Genomic DNA, 17,163 nt, shown 5'->3' on the forward strand with positions numbered 1-17,163 from the left:
TCACATCAACACACTGTTTACCTTATATTTATGTGATGTTGTATGTCAATTATATCTCAACAAAGCCATATGGAAAGATATTGTGAGGGTTCTGGGCAGGGAGATTTCATTATGATGATCCAGAGCTGGCAGGGGAGAAATTGGCTTTTCTGCCCTTCTCTAGCAGGCTGTCAGGACACCTCCTCCTTTTCCTCCTCCTTCCCCATCTTACCTCAAACCTTCCTGTTCCCTGTTTACTAAAACATCTTGCCCTTTGAGTAGTGGAGAGATCATAGCTAAGGGACTGTGGTGTGCCAAGGGGTTGAAATTTAGCAGAGGCAGTCTGAAGACAGAAAAGCATGAGGCCAGAAGGATGATCAAGGTTTCCAGCATGTTTATTCTTAGGGGTGACTGCTTTCCAGCCTGATAAACTGTCACATGTTTTCATAGGTAAAATTTCATTTCTCCCTACCTGCCGGAATCTGGGCAAACTGACTGCAGATTTACCTTATTAGGAAGGGTCCATGAATGTTCAGTGGGGGAGGAAGAGGAGGGGTACTGCAAGCAGGCTCCTCACTGTAACTTCCCAAGTCCTCAGAGGGCCAAGGGGTTTGGGGGTTGACAGCACGGGCCTCATGCTCCTCCATTTCTTAAACACCTGGTTGCCCACTGTTGAGTCCACTGGCAACAGTGGAGAATGTATCTACTTAAGGGAATTTGCTGAACCTGTATCTCCTCTCTGAAACCACTTATGACCCTCTTGGGAAGGATTGAGGACTTTCTGCCAGTTGGGCCTAAGGTGGCCAACTGATTGCCCAAGACTCAGGGTTTCCTAGGATGTGAGATTTTCAGTGCTAAGACTGTGATGTTTCCAGGCTAATCAGGATGGTTGGTCACCCAAGCTGGAGCTGACTTTGCAAGCTTTCAAGAGACAATTGTGTGCATCTCTTCCCAACTCTGTGTTCAGTGAGGCCATGTTGGTAACTTGAAATCAGCTGTGATTTCATATTTATACTATGGAAATTGGCTCATGGCACAAATTTGGTTCTTGTCCTCCCCCACCCCAAGAGCTGGTTGTGAAACATTTTCTGGCACACCAGTTTCTTTTTTGTGCTTATACTCCATTCTAGAGACTTCTATCAGATCTTCTTAAGATACATTATTATATTTATTCACTAATTTATCTCCCTCCCTAGATTGTAAACCTCTTGGAACCAAGAACCATGTCATATTCCTTGTCATATCCAGCACCTATCATAATGCCTGGCACATTATAGGCACTTGGTAAATGTTTACATATTGATGGAAGCTCATTTGAATTCTCTGCAGCTATAGGGTATTTCTCTTCCCTTCTAGAGGCGGAAGAATCTTCTTCCTTTGCATGTTACAGAATATGCCACATCTCTTTTCCTTTGCATCCTGGCCTTACTCTAGTTTGTATCAATGTCAGGGGTCAGTGGCAAGAGTGGAGACAGAAGAGGGGGAGAGTGGAGTTATCCAGTTAGACATCTTGAACTGATAATGATGTCAAGCCTCCTAGGGTAATGAAGCAGAGAGAATGATAAAAGGAACAGTAAACTTAATCAGGACACCTGGGAGAGCTCAACTGGACCTCACTTGGAGGCTTAACAAGAAACACAAATGAAAGTGAATGCCTAACGCTTTTAGGTCTGGAATAGTTTGAGCTAAATAGAATTTGATGCTCTTAGACTTAAGACCTATGGAGGAAATAGTGGACTCTGAGGAAGATGCCCTGAACACAGATGGATAACTTTTCAACCCTGGATACACATCAGAATCATTTGAGATAGTTTTTTTTTTAATTATTTGAGAGAGAGAGAGAAAGCAGGGGAGGGGGCAGAGAGAGAGAGAGAGAGAGAGAGAGAGAGAGAGAGAGAGAGAGAATCTTAAGCAGGTTCCATGTTCAGTGTGGAACCTGATGTGGGGTTCAATTCCATGACCCTAGGATCATAACCTGAGCTGAAATCAAGAGTCAGACACTCAACAGACTGAGCTACCCAGGCGCCCTGAGATGTTTTAAAATAGACAAATGACTGAGTCCCAACCTGATCCTATTAAATCAGAATCTCTGATATAAGTATTTGCAAAACTTACCAGATAATTCCAACGTGAAGCCAGGGTTAAGACCCACTGGTCTGACAGAAATTAGAAACTTTCCCATTGACATCCCAATGAATCAGAAAGACAACTTAAAAATGTGCGGAGGCTTTACACAAATAAGAAATCCTAGACTGTATTAAAGGAGCAAAAGATAAAGGGAAGAGGTTTATCACAGATTCTGAGGGTAGAAATTCAACCCAGGGTTTTCAAAATGGGTGACATGGAACACTGAATGTATTAAAGCCTGTTGGACTTTCAACTGAAAAAGGAATTCTTTTTAAAATTCTCTCTCAGTGCATCATATTGAGTCATTCTTTGCCTCGTGATAGTATGTCTTTCACACTCTTTCAACCCAGAGATTGGCAAACTATGGGCTATGGTCAAATTCTGGCCCATCATCTGTTTTTATAAATAAAGTTTTACTGGAACATAGCCAACCTACTCATATACATTTAGTCAAAGGCTGCTTTCACACTTCAGTGGCAGAGTTGAATAGTTGTAACAGAGGTTGTGTGGCACACAAAGGCTGAGATAATTATTTTCCCAACCCCTTCTCTTCTTTATGCAAATAGATTTTTTTAATCAGAAAACAGATGACAGAATCTGAGCCTTCAGCTGGCAGTAGTATTTAGCTAGAATTTAATATAGTCTTTTTGCCTTCATTTAGTTATCCACATTTATATCAACTGATAATTGATTTTCCATTTATGATACTAACATAAAGTTTCTTTTTAAGATTAATTTTTTATGTCAAAAAATGAGTGAACTTAAAGAAAAGAGATAATAGAGCTATTAGCAGCATAGACAGCATATGTGTTTGGCAACATTCATGAAAGTCGTATTCAAATCTGAAGTTTGGGAAACATTGAATGTATATCCAGTCCCCTCATTTTACAGGTAAACTGAGGCCTAATTGTTGAGTCGTCTGCACAGGGTCACTTACTTGCTTATGGAAAAATCTGGAGCCCTCCCGCTCAGGACAATGTTCTTTTACCTCTCACTGGTTACTCATTTGTACTTTGAAACTAATTAGCATGAATGCAAAGTATTGTACTATTCATGAATTCAGAAACAGAAAGATTCTGGCAACGTTTCCACGGGCATGTTTAGTAGACATTGATGGGCAATTTGAAACACAACAGAGGGGCCATTCACATCTTTAAACATGAATCTTGGGTGATAGTGGCATATTGTTTCATTAAGTTGATTGTTTCTTAGGCATGGTTTCCTTGGAACAATACATTTGACTTTTTTTTTTAAGTCTTGCTTTTTTTTTTGTTGTTTTAAATCAAAATCTACTTAAATGCTTATAGAGCAAAAAGGAGACTACTAATTAGAAAAAATATATATATTGCATTGTACTCTGTGGGGTCTATTTAAACACAGTTTCAGGGGCGCCTGGGTGGCGCAGTCGGTTAAGCATCCAACTTCAGCCAGGTCACGATCTCGCGGTCCATGAGTTCGAGCCCCGCATCAGGCTCTGGGCTGATGGCTCGGAGCCTGGAGCCTGTTTCCGATTCTGTGTCTCCCTCTCTCTCTGCCCCTCCCCCGTTCATGCTCTGTCTCTCTCTGTCCCAAAAATAAATAAAAAACGTTGAAAAAAAAATTAAAAAAAAAAAAACACAGTTTCAATCGTATAAGAGTATTTGGTATTTCACCATGTACTTATTGTTCTATTAGCATTCTCCATGGTCATAGCAAAGTTGATTCCTCCATTCTTAGATCGTCTGCCCATTTGGACCCTTTCAGAGATCTGTTAATCAAGGAGGTCGACAGGATAGCCAGTCAGTGTGTAGGAAGCCCGAGAGTTCTAGCTAACCTTAAAAGGTGATAAGAACACATAGAACTGTTACACTATTGATCTATCTTTTCAGAGATGCAATTTTAAAGTGACACATACGAGGGGCACCTTGGTGGCTCAGTCGGTTAAGCGTCTGACTTCAACTCAGGTCATAATCTCATAGTTTGTGGGTTCAAGCCCCACATCAGGGCTGTGTTGACAGCTCAGCGCCTGGAGCCTGCTTTGGATTTTGTGTGTCTCTCTATCCCTCCTCTGTTCACACTGTCTTTCTCTCAAAATAAATAAACATTTAAAAAAATTTTTAAAAAGTGACATGTATGAAATATGTGTTTGGCCATCATTCTAAATGGATAGGAATATTTGCATCATTTGGCAAATAAGTCTGAAAATAGAAAAAACATCCACTTGAATCAGATCTTGATATGATTTACATATGTAGGCTGACTGTGTATTCTTGAAAAATGAGTGAAACTTTTCAGTTAAAGTAAATGACCTGTCTTCTAAACGTGGGATTATCTATATGTTGGCATTTTGAGACCACTTTTAATGAAGATTGATATTGTTAGATCATTTTCCAGAAAGACAAACTTTCTCAGGCTATGCTTTCTGCGTTATACATTGAGTTGGTGTGAGTTGAGTTGGCATTATGCATTGAGTTGGTGTGATACATTGAGTTGGTCACCTATCAAAAGGTGACTAGAAGGTGGGAATCTGACCTTAAGGAGATCTGACCTTAAGACTCTCCAACATCTAGCGCCCTAAGGTGGTGGGCACCATCATTTCTTTTTTTTTTTTTTTTAATTTTTTTCAACGTTTATTTATTTTTGGGACAGAGAGAGACAGAGCATGAACGGGGGAGGGTCAGAGAGAGAGGGAGACACAGAATCGGAAACAGGCTCCAGGCTCTGAGCCATCAGCCCAGAGCTTGACGCGGGGCTCGAACTCGCGGACCGCGAGATCGTGACCTGGCTGAGGTCGGATGCTCAACCGACTGCGCCACCCAGGCGCCCCAATCATTTCTGAAGGTACTGACAGTATATTCAGAAGTACAAACAATGTGACTGGCCCACCATGCACTGAGCTCTGATATAGGGAGACTATATGGGGCAGTCCTTTCAGGGGCTACACTCAGAGGAGAGGTGAACAAATGGACTCATGATTGTTTTAATCAGTGACTTTCCATTGAGCACTGCTCATCTGGGCAGGAAAACTTAGCTCAACGGCCTCAGTGCTGGATATTTCTGTAGAGAAGCCTCTCTCACTCTGGCCATCAGAGTTACTTATGGGTTAACAGTCTTTTGGGGGGAAACCGCTGCCTCTCGCCTGCTGTTGTCACTATCAGGAGGACAAGGGTCAATCTTGAAGATGGATTGGCTCTACCCTGTGATAAGAAAGGCAATCAGTGTGAGGGAATATCTAGGCCAGAGGGGCAGGAATACATGGTTGCTGGTAGAAGTTCAGTCAGATAAAGACATTATGGGGTCATCTCCTGCCCTATTGCCTTGCTTTCCCTAAGGTCTGTGTCTCAGAAGCAATTTTGTCTCTCTGGGGACATTTGGCAGTATCTAGAGACATTTTTTGTAGTCATAAGTAAGGGAGTGCTACTTATCTCTAATCCTACAGATCAGCGATTCCTCTAAACCATCATATAAGGCACAGAACATCCCCTCACAGAAGAACTTTCTGGTTCCAATATCAATAGTGCCAAGATCTAACATGATGCGTGTCTACCACCCTGGCCTAATGACTGCAACAATGCTATAAACACGTTTCTTTAAAAGGTCTTGAGAAGGCTGGGCTTCTGGTGCAAATGGCACATAGGTACTGACAAAGGCAAGGTCCCCAGTGACAAAGAGCGAATTGCTGTGGTTACATAAAAGGGAGGATCAGAAGTGGACCATGATGTCTTTCTTCCTTTAATTTTATTTCAAAGAAACTAGATGACAAATCTGAAAGGTAACTGGGTAACTAGGAGGAAGAATCTGGCTTAAAGTTGGTCGTCATCCTGTCATCATCCTCTGTTCTTTGTCTGCATCACAGTTGTAGGCTTCACAGCCTCAGCTGGCAGGGGCCTCATCAGGCAGCCTCAGCTGACTCATTCTTAGGGGCCCTTTAGTATTATGGTGGGCTGGACAGCTCAGAGTTTCTACTAGAGGTGGAATTACATGCCCTGTATGGAAACAAGATCGCATCCTGGGGGAAAGTGACTGCTTTGAGGTTGTCCACAGATTGTTTTGGGAGTCAGAGACCTCTAAAGAGTGTTAAAACTCCAGATATCCAATTACTGCTGTATTGCATCCATGAAAATGAACTTGGAGGATAAGGTGATTGTGGGGAGATGATGGTCATTCCTCAACCATGAAAGGAACCATGCCTTCAAGAGTTATGAAAAATGAAGCACTTTTCTCATTAGAAAAGAACTATCCATTTCCTTCTTCTATTGCCAAAGGCCGTTTTTCTGCCAATTCAATGAGAGTATAAACTTGGGATTCATTGCTTGCAGGAAAAAAAGAAGCAAGTGTACTCTGGGGTCCTCAAGAGTCAATGATAAGTGGGTAGACGGAATTGGAAAGAGAAAATACTGGGGGCTGAGCTGGGTCATTACAGCATTGAATGGTGCTGTGTAAAAGGCATAGCCAACAGTATGTGGACAAGTTTTGATTTGCTAAAAAGGAAACAAGGTAAAATAGCTAAATTTGCTTTGAGCAAATTTCTGTCTCCATCAGAATCAAAACAATGAATGTTATTCTTTCCCCTGGTAAGAGTTTAAATATGCATTGGATCCAATCCTATTAATTACTTCTTTAAAATTCTTTTAAACATTTTAATCTTCCTTTTCATTTCCACCACAACCATCCAAACCCCCATTACAGGAAGGGTGAATTATTTGACTGCCTTTCTATCTTATCTTTGAGTCATCATTCCCTATTTCAGTCCATCCAATATGGCAGCAGACACAGCAGTAGTAATATTAATAAAAATCATAGTTATAAGAAAGCAATACGATAAGGCAATATCCCCAAGCCCCAAGGATTGGTAAAGCCAACCTCTGCCACAGTGACAGTTCAAGGATTAGGTACATGACCCAAGTCAATCAGAATTTTTCCCTGACATGTGATAGAAACTTAGGGGGAAAAAAACCCCTCTTTTCCTTGATGTTGTTAACGTGGAGCTACGTGAGGCCATGGCCCTCTCTGTGGTGCCCAAACTATCTGTGGCCATGCCTCCCTCTCACCAACAACTTTTGCCTCCCACACCACTGGGGAAAAAGAAAAGGTTCATTTTCAGTGGGAGAGAATGAGCCCAACATGTAGAAAGAAGGAGAGAGAGCGAGAGAGTGAGATTGAGGAAGAATGTGCTAGTTGACAAGATGATATCTCCAGCCCCAGGGATGAATCACGATTCATGGCTGTCCTCTTCCCCTCGGCCAGTGATTGGTCTAGGGACAGGCTTTTGACCAACTCTGACTAATGAGATGGGATGTGATGCCTGCTTGGGGGCTTTCCAAAAAGATTATTCTCAGTGATAGGGGAGTGGTAAGAAGAAACATACTTTTTTCTCTGTCCCCTTCCCTCTTAGTTGTGATCCTATCGCGTGTGATCATGAACTTAAACACAGACCACTATCTTGTACCCATGAGGGGAGCTGCTGTGAACACATCAAGGGTGGCAGAATGGAAAGGTAGACATGGCATGGGTCCTTAATGATGTGACTGAGCCACTCAACCAACACTGGAATCCCCTCCTTTCAGACTTCGTGTGAAGGCTAATAATTAAATGTCTTTGTTACTTACGCCACTCTTAGTCTTGTAGTCTACTACTTGTACTCACATACTGACTTGAAAACAAAACAACTATGAATTTGTACTCCTCAAATTACCTCAAGCGCAGCCTTCTCTCTTGAGTTTCAGATCCAGCTACCTGCTAGGTGTTAAACCCAGGTGTCCCACGGATATCTCAAACTCAGCAGATCCCAAAGCCAAATTCATCCTCGCATTGAGCAAACTTCCAGTTTGTTCTATCCCCAGGATGCACCCCATTCACCTGGGTACATAAGCCAGGTACCTGAATCACTCAGTAGTCCTCCTTGTCCCTCACCTACCTGTCCACTTAGCCAGTTACATCTATTTGACCTTCCCATCAGTCCTCTTATCTCTGATCCCACTGCCACTGTTTAAGTTGGGAACACAGGCTCATCATCTTTCTCCAGGGCCACTGCCTCCTAAGTGTTTTATTTGCCTTTGGTCAGGAATCTCTCCGAAACTTTCTCTACTAGCTTCTAGCATGGTCCATCCAAAGTGCATCTCTGACCTTGTCATTCCCTTGTCTGAGGTTAGTTATGGCTCCTCTATTGCCTAAGATACTAGTTCTCAAAGTGTAGCCCCTGGACCAGCAGCATTAGCATCATCAGGAAACTTGTGAGAAATGTAAAATTTGGGGCCCTGCTCTACTGAATCAGACACTCTGCAGATAGGGCCCAGCTCTCTGTTTAAACAAACCTTCCAAAGGAATCTGATGTACGTCGTTTAGAAAACACTACTGGCCTAAAGCAAAAAAACCCAATTTCCTTGGTGTAGTAGGTTGAATAGTATGCTCCCTGAATGCATGTCTACTTGGAACCTCAGAACGTGACCTTACTTGGAAATAGAGTTTTTGCTGAGGTAATTAGTTAAGAATCATGGGTGAGATCATCCTGGATTTAGAATGGGTCCTAAATCCAGTGACTGGGGTCCTTAGAAGAAGAGAAATAGAGGGGTGGGCCATGGGAACATGGGAACATGAGATTGGGACTCTCCTGCCCTGAGCCAAGGACTGCAATGCCTGGGGCCACCAGAGGCTGAAAGAGGCAAGAAAGAATTCTTCCCTACAGTCTTCAGAGGAAACGGTGGCCCTGCTAACACCTTGATTTTAAATCCCTAGACACCAGAACATTGAAAGAATACATTTCCATTGCTTTCAGCCACCCAGTTTGTGGTCCTTTGCATATTAGCCCTAGGATACCAATACACTTTGCATAGCAAACAAGGGCCTTTAGGACACCCCTGTGCATCTGGATTGCTGCTCCCTGATCAGTGATCTATCAAAAATATGCGTGGTGCGCCTGTTATGTGTCAAGCCCCAGTGATGGAGCCGTGATGAGCGGTGGCAGTGCGGGCCCTGCAGAAGCTCCCGGCCAGGGGGAGGGGCTAGCAGCTGCACAGGCAGGTGATGTTTGACGGATTCAGTGCTCTGCAGGGCAAGAGCCTTCTTGTACCTCTCTGCACGTATTCTGGCACCGTAAAGACTGCCCTTCTGCACCTTAGGAAGCCTCTCCCACTCCTTCCTCCCACACAGAATCACTCTCTCCCCTAAGTTTTGGACGTGTTTCTATTAGTGCATTCGTTGCACATCGTTGTAATTGTTTACTTGTTTGCCTCCCTTGCTAGACTGTGAGCCATTCAGAGGGCATGGACTGTGCTCTTTTATTCCTCTTTTTATCAGTGGTGCCTCAAACAGCACCTGGCTCATGGGAGTTTCTTTAAAAAAAATGTGTTGAACTGATAACGAGGATGAAGAGTGGTTTCCTTCCCCTGTTGGCAGAGGGACTCAAGCTTACTTTTCTCCATGCAGTGCTAGGATGAGTTGTGGGAGAGACTGCAGCCTGGGGTCAGTGGAAGGGGCAGAATGGGGCAGTTCCCTGGACTGCTTTTGGTGTCAAAGGCCCTGGAGGAGGGTGTGGGACTAAGTAGGCTTTAAAAGCCATCATCCGGGCATCTCTGCAGGCTGAGTGATGGGAATGGTTCAGTCAAAGCTGGGGCACAGCTCCAGCCTATGCCTGTGAGAGGCTTTTGCTTCAAAGTTGATTTTCTTTCTTTCTTTTTTTCCCCAAAGTTTATGTATTTATTTTGAGAAGGAGCGAGGAGCGGGGGAGGGGAGAGAGAGAGAGAGAGAGAGAGAGAGAGAGAGAGAGAGAGAGAGAGATTGATTCCCAAGCAGGCCCCACACTATCAGCACAGAGCCCAATGTGGGGCTCGATCTCATGAGCTGTGAGATATGACCTGAGCCAAAATCAAGAGTCAGATGCTTAACTGATTGAGCCACCCAGGTGCCCCTCAACACTGATTTTCAAACTTGAGTGTACATCAGAATCACCCGGAAGGTTTGTTCAGGTGCAGTTGCTGGGCCTTCGCCCCAGAGGTTCTGATTCCATAGATCTGGAGTGGGGCCCAATAATTTGCATTCCTAACGGATCCTAGGTTATTCCAGTGATGGCCTGGGGGCCACATTTGGGCACATCCCTGCACTAGAGGAACACGTGACATAAGACCCATGGTTCTCAACTTTGGGTACATTAGAAATTAGTTGTGGAGTTTTTAAAAAGTACAGATACAGGAGAACCTTACTCACACATTGGCCGGGGCGGGGGGTGTAACTGGTCATAGGGATTTGGACTCCAAATGAGTAAAACATTGGTTTGCGTAAGCCTTTCCCGTAAAACATAATGAACTGATGAGCTGATCACACGTTTATTGAGCATTTGCTATGTGCCAGGGTTTGTGTCAGTAATGGGGATACAGAGATGAACAAGACACCGTCCTAGCCCCAGTGAGCCATCAGTCCAGTCTGGGGAAGATGTGTGAACAGCTAGTTCTAAAATCCTGTGGGAGGGGAGTGATGACATTGTACACAGAGTAGCATGGAAACACTAAAGAGGAGCATCAGATCTAGGGGAAGAGGAGGAAGCTCAGGATCGGGGGTAAAGAGGAGATAATGGTCCACTTCAACAGATTTAGAAATCCCAGTAGGTTAGCATCTAGTTGGTATAACGTGAAGAATTTCTACCTAAATCCAAATGCATGCTTCACCTCTCCTTGGTCAAATTACCTCATCTCTCCGTGCTTCACTTTCCCCAGATTGCAAAGGGGATAATGATCCTGTCTCCCTCACAGAGTTGTGTGGACCAAAGGACCAAAAGGACACGTGTACATGGGGGACTTGGTAGAGTGAAGGGCTCAGAGTTCACGCACACAGCCCGGGCCCCCAGAGCAGCTCACAGTCTAGCAAGCACTTGAGAAATGTCAGTTATCCTCATCATCCTTCCAGAAGGCCCCCTTGAAGCCTCCAGTTATGCCCATCATCACTGGGAATTTGAATTCTGGGTGCTGTACAGCAGGGCAAGCATCTGCCAGATTCCATCCCCTACACCAAGTGGCCAACCGCCCCGCCCAGGCTCCTACAGCATTAAAGCTCTTGTGTCAGTTTTTCAGTTTGCAAGTTCTTCCTTCCATTGGTATATTTGTCCTTGGCAAACTTTCCCCCCACCTTTAAAAGACTTTAGAATGGGGGCGCCTGGGTGGCTCAGTCGGTTAAGCAGCCGACTTCCGCTCAGGTCATGATCTCACAGTTCATGAGTTCGAGCCCCGCATCGGGCTCTGTGCTGACAGCTCAGAGCTTGGAGCCTGTTTCAGATTCGGTGTCTCCCCCTCTCTCTGCCCTTCCCCCATTCATGCTCTGTCTCTCTCTGTCTCAAAAATAAATAAACGTTAAAAAAAATTTAAATGACTTTCAAATGACTGCTTTTTATCTTCCAGAGACAAGAAACCCCTAAAGCCAACATTGTGTGTGATTGTGTCTCAAATGCAGCCAACTTTGAGTAGGAGGCTTGTTTTTAAAGGAAGAAGGTATGCTTTAGTGCATGTCCTGTTTTGACATCAGGGGCCCTTTTTGTTTCCTTCTATACCCACGGTGGTGTTCAGGACTAATTTGGGGGGATAAATGATTTCCTGATAGGAGAGGTAGGACTATGTGGTCTTAGTTTCTTTCGTGGTTTTTCTTTAGGGTTTGAGACTCACACTTCAATGCACACTCTTGGTTAAAGCCATACTTACTTTATCCCAAACTCCCAGTCACATTTTCACTTCCCTCCAGAGCCTACCTTCTTTTCCCAGGCATCTGGACCTATTCCCACCTCATGTGTGGCTCCTGGGTGTTCCTAATCCACCTGCCTCGGAGCTTGCCTGTTCATCTGCTCCAAGTCCCAAACTGTTTTCCATTTTAGACAATATTTACATTGGCTAAATATTGGCACAAGCAAGTCATAAAATGTGGCATGCTCACAAACACCGTGGCAGATCGCTGAGCAGATGTTCTAACATTTACAAGTCGGTTTTCACTTATGGACATTTATAATGACACCTGCTTTCATTGGCGGTATGCTGATCTGTTCTTGTAAGAATAGTGTTATGCTCCAGTTCCGCGTTTCTCAAACACAGCTGCACATTTGGAACCACCTGGGGAGCATTTGCAAATCCCAGTGCCCAGACCAACCACCAGACCAAGTAATTCAGACTCTCTGGGGGTAGAACTCAGGATTCAGTGTTTTTTAAAACTCCCCCGGTGATTCCAATGTGCGGCCAACTGTGAGCACTCATTCCCCAGTTTAGTGCTTCTCAGACTGTACTGTGCGTAAGAATCACTTGACGATCTTGCTAAAACGCAGATCTGATTCGGTAGGTCTTCAGGAACTTTGGGTTCTGCATTTCTAACAAGCACCCAGGCCATGTAGATGCTACTACTAGTCCAGAGACCACACTTGGAGTAGCAAGGCAAGTCGTGCCTAGTGCCTTGAAAATAATTTTCCAGAAATCATTTGTCCTCTTGAGTTTGTCCATGGCTCCCTCCCTATTGCTCTGCCCATACGCCACAGCCACACTCCAATGGCGAAGGGATTTCACTGTTGATTTCAATTTTCTATTTTCCTCCAGATAACGATTCTTCTGAAAACAACCCACACAAGAGAAGAGTCATCTAGCTAAATCTGAGCAGATTTTCCTGTGGATCTTATTTTTCTGTCTATGCACAAAGCTCACTGAGCACAAGGTCATGCCCTCTAGGCTAAGCAAACTCTTTGAATATTGCTTGATTAGCAAATGATAGTAATCACGATTATTACTGCTCCAAATAGGTTAGTCACAAACACGATGTCTTCAGTTGAAAAGACTCATTAATGATGGCAAAGGGATTGGGGGGAAGCGCAAAACAAAAAAGTAAATTTTCAATTCTCAGAATTGGCTAGGAAACCCTCTGTATCACAGCACCTTGGAAAATGTAATTTCCTGGCCAATATCCTACTGGCTTTGGAGTATTGTTTGTCAAGCATCTGTCTGTGCATCCTGGTCTGTGGACATATCCTTGGGACTTTGTAACTTTCCTAGTAGGCTTTTAAAATATGTATTTACTGCTGGTAATAACTTAAAAACTAAATATAAAGCATATTGAGTCATTAGGATGACCAAGGCTAGCACATGATTTCAACGCCTGCATTTGTGTTTCTATTTATGAATGTGTATATGCCGAATAGCCATATTTTAATTGTTGCAAGCGAATGATAAAAGAACAGAGAACAGAGGGAGGTTTAATACAAAAATCACACATTTTAGCCAAGAGAAGTCCCGATTGTTTTATACGGAGTCTTACAAACAAAAGTTGCTCAGTTTTGGATAGAGAAACATAATAGTAGAACTAAGAAATCGTGCACCACATCATATTTTAGACATGCTGCAACACAGAAGAAACCACATTATAGCCATCAGGACCATTTTAACATTGAGTGTAGTCATTTAATCCCGGCAAAATAACATGGTCTATTATGCTAAATCAATAACATGCATTTATTTGCACATTAGCAACTTGTATTTTACTAGTATTTAATTTTATATATTTGTTTTGGTTATGTAACTGCTTCAAAACTACCAGCATTGTAGTTTGAAGCTTGTACATGTTCAAGTAACTTTCTAATACGAGTAATTCAAGTCATTACCAGGACAGTTTTCTGTCCAAAAAGGTTTTGCATTTACTTATTTTGAAACACAGTCTTAGAACATATTCATTCCTTGTGCAATGTTAAATTCCATTAGTATTTTCTAAAATGTCCTACTGGCCATGCTCTCCATTGTAAGGCACTGTTAAGGGGACACCGATGGGAATGGAAACTGAGCTCCTAGATTACATTTTTACATTAGCTACAAACATTGAAACAGACATTTGTTTGTGTGGGGAAAGATTTCTTTGCTTGGAAGTAATGCCTGATGATGACATTTTCAGGCCAGAGGATTGTGGAGGACCCACTGTGACAAGTCATTGGTGAATAATACTGGGCCCACGAGAGAGCCCAGTCATACCTATGATTTGGAGGGAAAATCAGTGCTTACAGGCTGTTGGGCCTCTGGCTCTCCATTCCCTGGTGCGTGGCTGAGAGGCTTCACGGCTGCCGAGGGTTGGATGTCCCCTTTGGGCAAATGTTGACTACCTTCTGAGAGGGAGTAAGACTGGCTCTGAAGATTCAAAAAAGAGATACATAAAAATGCTAGACCACTCACACAAGCCGGAGGCCCCATGGGGTTGACATTCAAAAGATGAAAATGTCTTCCTGAACTGCTATGGCAGGGACTACTTATTCCTGAGGCCCTCTGTGGCTATCAGCAATATCTTAAAAGTAGGCTTCGGGGGCAGCTGGGTAGCTCAGTTGGTTAAGCGCCCGACTCTCAGTTTCAGCTTAGGTCACGATCTCACGGTTTCATGAGTTCGAGCCCTGCATTGGGCTCCTGCTGAGAGTGCAGAGCCTGCTTGGGATTCTGTCTCCCTCTCTCTGCCTCTCTCCCACTCACGCTGTCTTTGCCTCTCTCAAAATAAATAAATAAACTTAAAAAAAAAGTAGGCTTCAGTTTCTCTGAAAGATATACTGAATGTAAGGCTCATAATCTTGACTGGCAAGAAAATGTTATCTACAGAAGATTTTAAATATAACACCTCCCCAAAGAAGATATTTGTAGGCTTGCAACCATTGAGTGCAAATTCAGTTTATAGCAAAGGGAAAAAAACCTTCATAAACAAAGCGATAGTTTACAGAACATTTTTGAATTTTTTTTTGTCTTTGCTTCTAGTTTACATACAATAAGTCATTTCTTGCCAGGGGAAGCTACAGTTGGTGCAGTAAAACCGTGTTAAAATTTTTATTGCAACAGTTTTAGATATACATTTTTCAATGTAAAAAAAAAAATCACAATTTAACTCAGACCTGCCTTGTGTGTCGTTGGTTTCAAATGGTAGTATTTTAGTCAATTTTTAGTCATTAATAGTTTATGGACACAGTATTCACATGAGCGTAGACATTTCAGAATAAAAACCTAAATGTTAAGTCCATTCCTTGGATATCTGCAAATATCTGATTATTTGATGCTGCTTAGAACTAATACTGCTTAGAAATAATATTTTCACTTTTCAGTCCAAGTTATATGGCCTTGGCCTCATAGGAGTACTTTTGCCTTGGTTTACGGATATTTGTAACATGAACCTGTCTTCCCCACAAAACCCTTATGGGCAGAGCCTACCAGATTTTATGCAACTTTGCTACAACTAACAGCTTTAATCATACATTCCACAAACACGTATTAACCATTTGCTCTCTGTGGGGCACTGTTTACTATCTTGTTTTAAATACTTCTCTTTAGCCTCTCCTAAGAGATTTTTGACCAATGGAGAAAAAAATATATTCCAAATGCATTTTAAAAGCATGGTATGCTGTTGCGAAAACCAACGGTAAGGAGTAATCACAATGGTATAGTGCAAAATTATTAATCATGATTTCATAGTTTAAATTTCTCCACATGCTAACTAAAATGAAAACTTTGTTTGATTCCCAAAGGCAATAAATACTTACATGACGATTGCCCATTTTCGTTTTTCTAAGATAGTTGTTCTGTATTTCATTAAGAGATCAGGTCTCCTTCAGGCCAAGTTTATAATAGTTTTCCCAGGGCGTAATATCTCTTGTGTTTAATAAGTAACTCTTGGCATTGAATTTGAATACATTATTGGGGATGGGTAGGGAGTGGTGAGAGCTACAAATGAGCTTAAGCTTCCCAAGCTACTTTGTAGACCATCTTTTTAAAATAAAATATTTATTAATACATCAAGTATGGGCTTTTTTTTTTTTTAAATTTTTTTTCAACGTTTATTTATTTTTGGGACAGAGAGAGACAGAGCATGAACGGGGGAGGGGCAGAGAGAGAGGGAGACACAGAATCGGAAACAGGCTCCAGGCTCTGAGCCATCAGCCCAGAGCCTGACGCGGGGCTTGAACTCACGGAGCGCGAGATCGTGACCTGGCTGAAGTCGGACGCTTAACCGACTGCGCCACCCAGGCGCCCCAAGTATGGGCTTTTTAAGTTGAATAGAGAGCTGCTTTTCAACTAAAGGGCTAAACCTGTCTCACTTCTGGATTATTGAAAGGGTCATAATTTGTTTATTTTGGGTGTTTATTTAAAATTTTATAGCTTGTAATAATAAAAGCATTAACCGAACAAGACTGAAAAATCTTACCGTTTTACTAATATCACCATTATTATTACACAGAATCTTTTTGAGGGTAACATTGAGTTATGTTAACATCATCTTTATAATCTAGCTGGTTTTTGAATTAAAAAGTAACATGTGCAGATGGTAGTTTTTTTTCTAATAGTGTGAAAAGGTACTGTGAAAAGTAAACCTACTGACTTCCCAGGCCCTCCTCCTCGGTGGCTTCTTGTGAGTCCTTCCAGAAATTGTTTGCATACACAGCCATGTCTGCCTGTCTATTTACCTTTCTTTCTTTCTTTCTTTCTTTCTTTCTTTCTTTCTTTCTTTCTTTCTTTCTTTCTTTCTTTCTTTCTCTGGACTGTGTTTTTTTGTTTGGTTTTGTTTTGCTTTGTTGTCAACACGTGGGTTTATACAATGCATTCTTTTCCATGCCTTGTATGCTTCATATACTAAAGACATAATATGACACGGACACATTTCTTTTTCAGTGACCACATAGTAGTTTACTATGAATATGAACCAAACCTTACATCATCAGTCCACTCTTCAAGGTCATTTTGGGTTTTTTGTGTGAGTATTTTCATTTATACATCTTTGCCTGTGTGTGCGTGTTTATCTATAGAATAAAATCTAAAGATGTAATTGCTGGACAAAGAGTAAATGCATTTACAATTCTGACGGATCTTGCCCAGCTGTCCTCTGCACAGGTATTGAAACATTGAACTACTCTCAAAGTCCAGCTAACCCATGAGCCTGACTTCATTTTTTAAAATTAATTAATTTAATTATTTTGTGAGACTGACTTTCTTATTTTTATTTTTTTTAAATGGCTATTTATTTTTGAGAGAGACAGACACAGAATGTGAATGGGTTAGGGGCAGAGAGAGAGGGAGACACAGAACCCGAAGCAGGCTCCAGGCTCCGAGC

The 17,163-nt window shown here is 42.4% G+C and overlaps 1 protein-coding gene and 1 long non-coding RNA gene across 5 annotated transcripts in view; one reads left to right on the plus strand and one right to left on the minus strand.

Annotated features, from left to right (window-relative positions):
• The window catches only part of LOC109496196, a 28,235-nt gene extending 14,912 nt beyond the window's left edge, over positions 1–13,323 (plus strand). For both annotated transcript variants that reach the window (XR_002152107.3, XR_002152106.3), the window contains 2 exons: positions 11,472–11,561; positions 12,645–13,323. This is a non-coding gene — a long non-coding RNA (uncharacterized LOC109496196). The remainder of the gene's footprint in view (positions 1–11,471; positions 11,562–12,644) is intronic.
• The window catches only part of ANXA13 (annexin A13), a 51,342-nt gene extending 35,654 nt beyond the window's left edge, over positions 1–15,688 (minus strand). The window contains exons 1-2 of one of the 3 annotated variants that reach the window (XM_006943374.4): positions 15,599–15,688; positions 14,091–14,213 (exon numbers count right to left, since the gene is read on the minus strand). In XM_006943374.4, the coding sequence (XP_006943436.1) occupies positions 14,091–14,213; positions 15,599–15,613 (138 nt within the window). In that variant the 5' untranslated portion in view covers positions 15,614–15,688. Of the gene's footprint in view, positions 1–2,094; positions 2,538–14,060; positions 14,214–15,598 lie in introns of those variants that run through there. The other 2 variants (XM_045050086.1, XM_045050087.1) reach the window with 2 other exon arrangements.
• Between the last annotated feature and the right edge of the window lie 1,475 nt (positions 15,689–17,163).

The sequence above is a fragment of the Felis catus genome, chromosome F2 (genome assembly GCF_018350175.1).
Source record: "Felis catus isolate Fca126 chromosome F2, F.catus_Fca126_mat1.0, whole genome shotgun sequence".
Classification (NCBI taxonomy): domain Eukaryota; kingdom Metazoa; phylum Chordata; class Mammalia; order Carnivora; family Felidae; genus Felis; species Felis catus.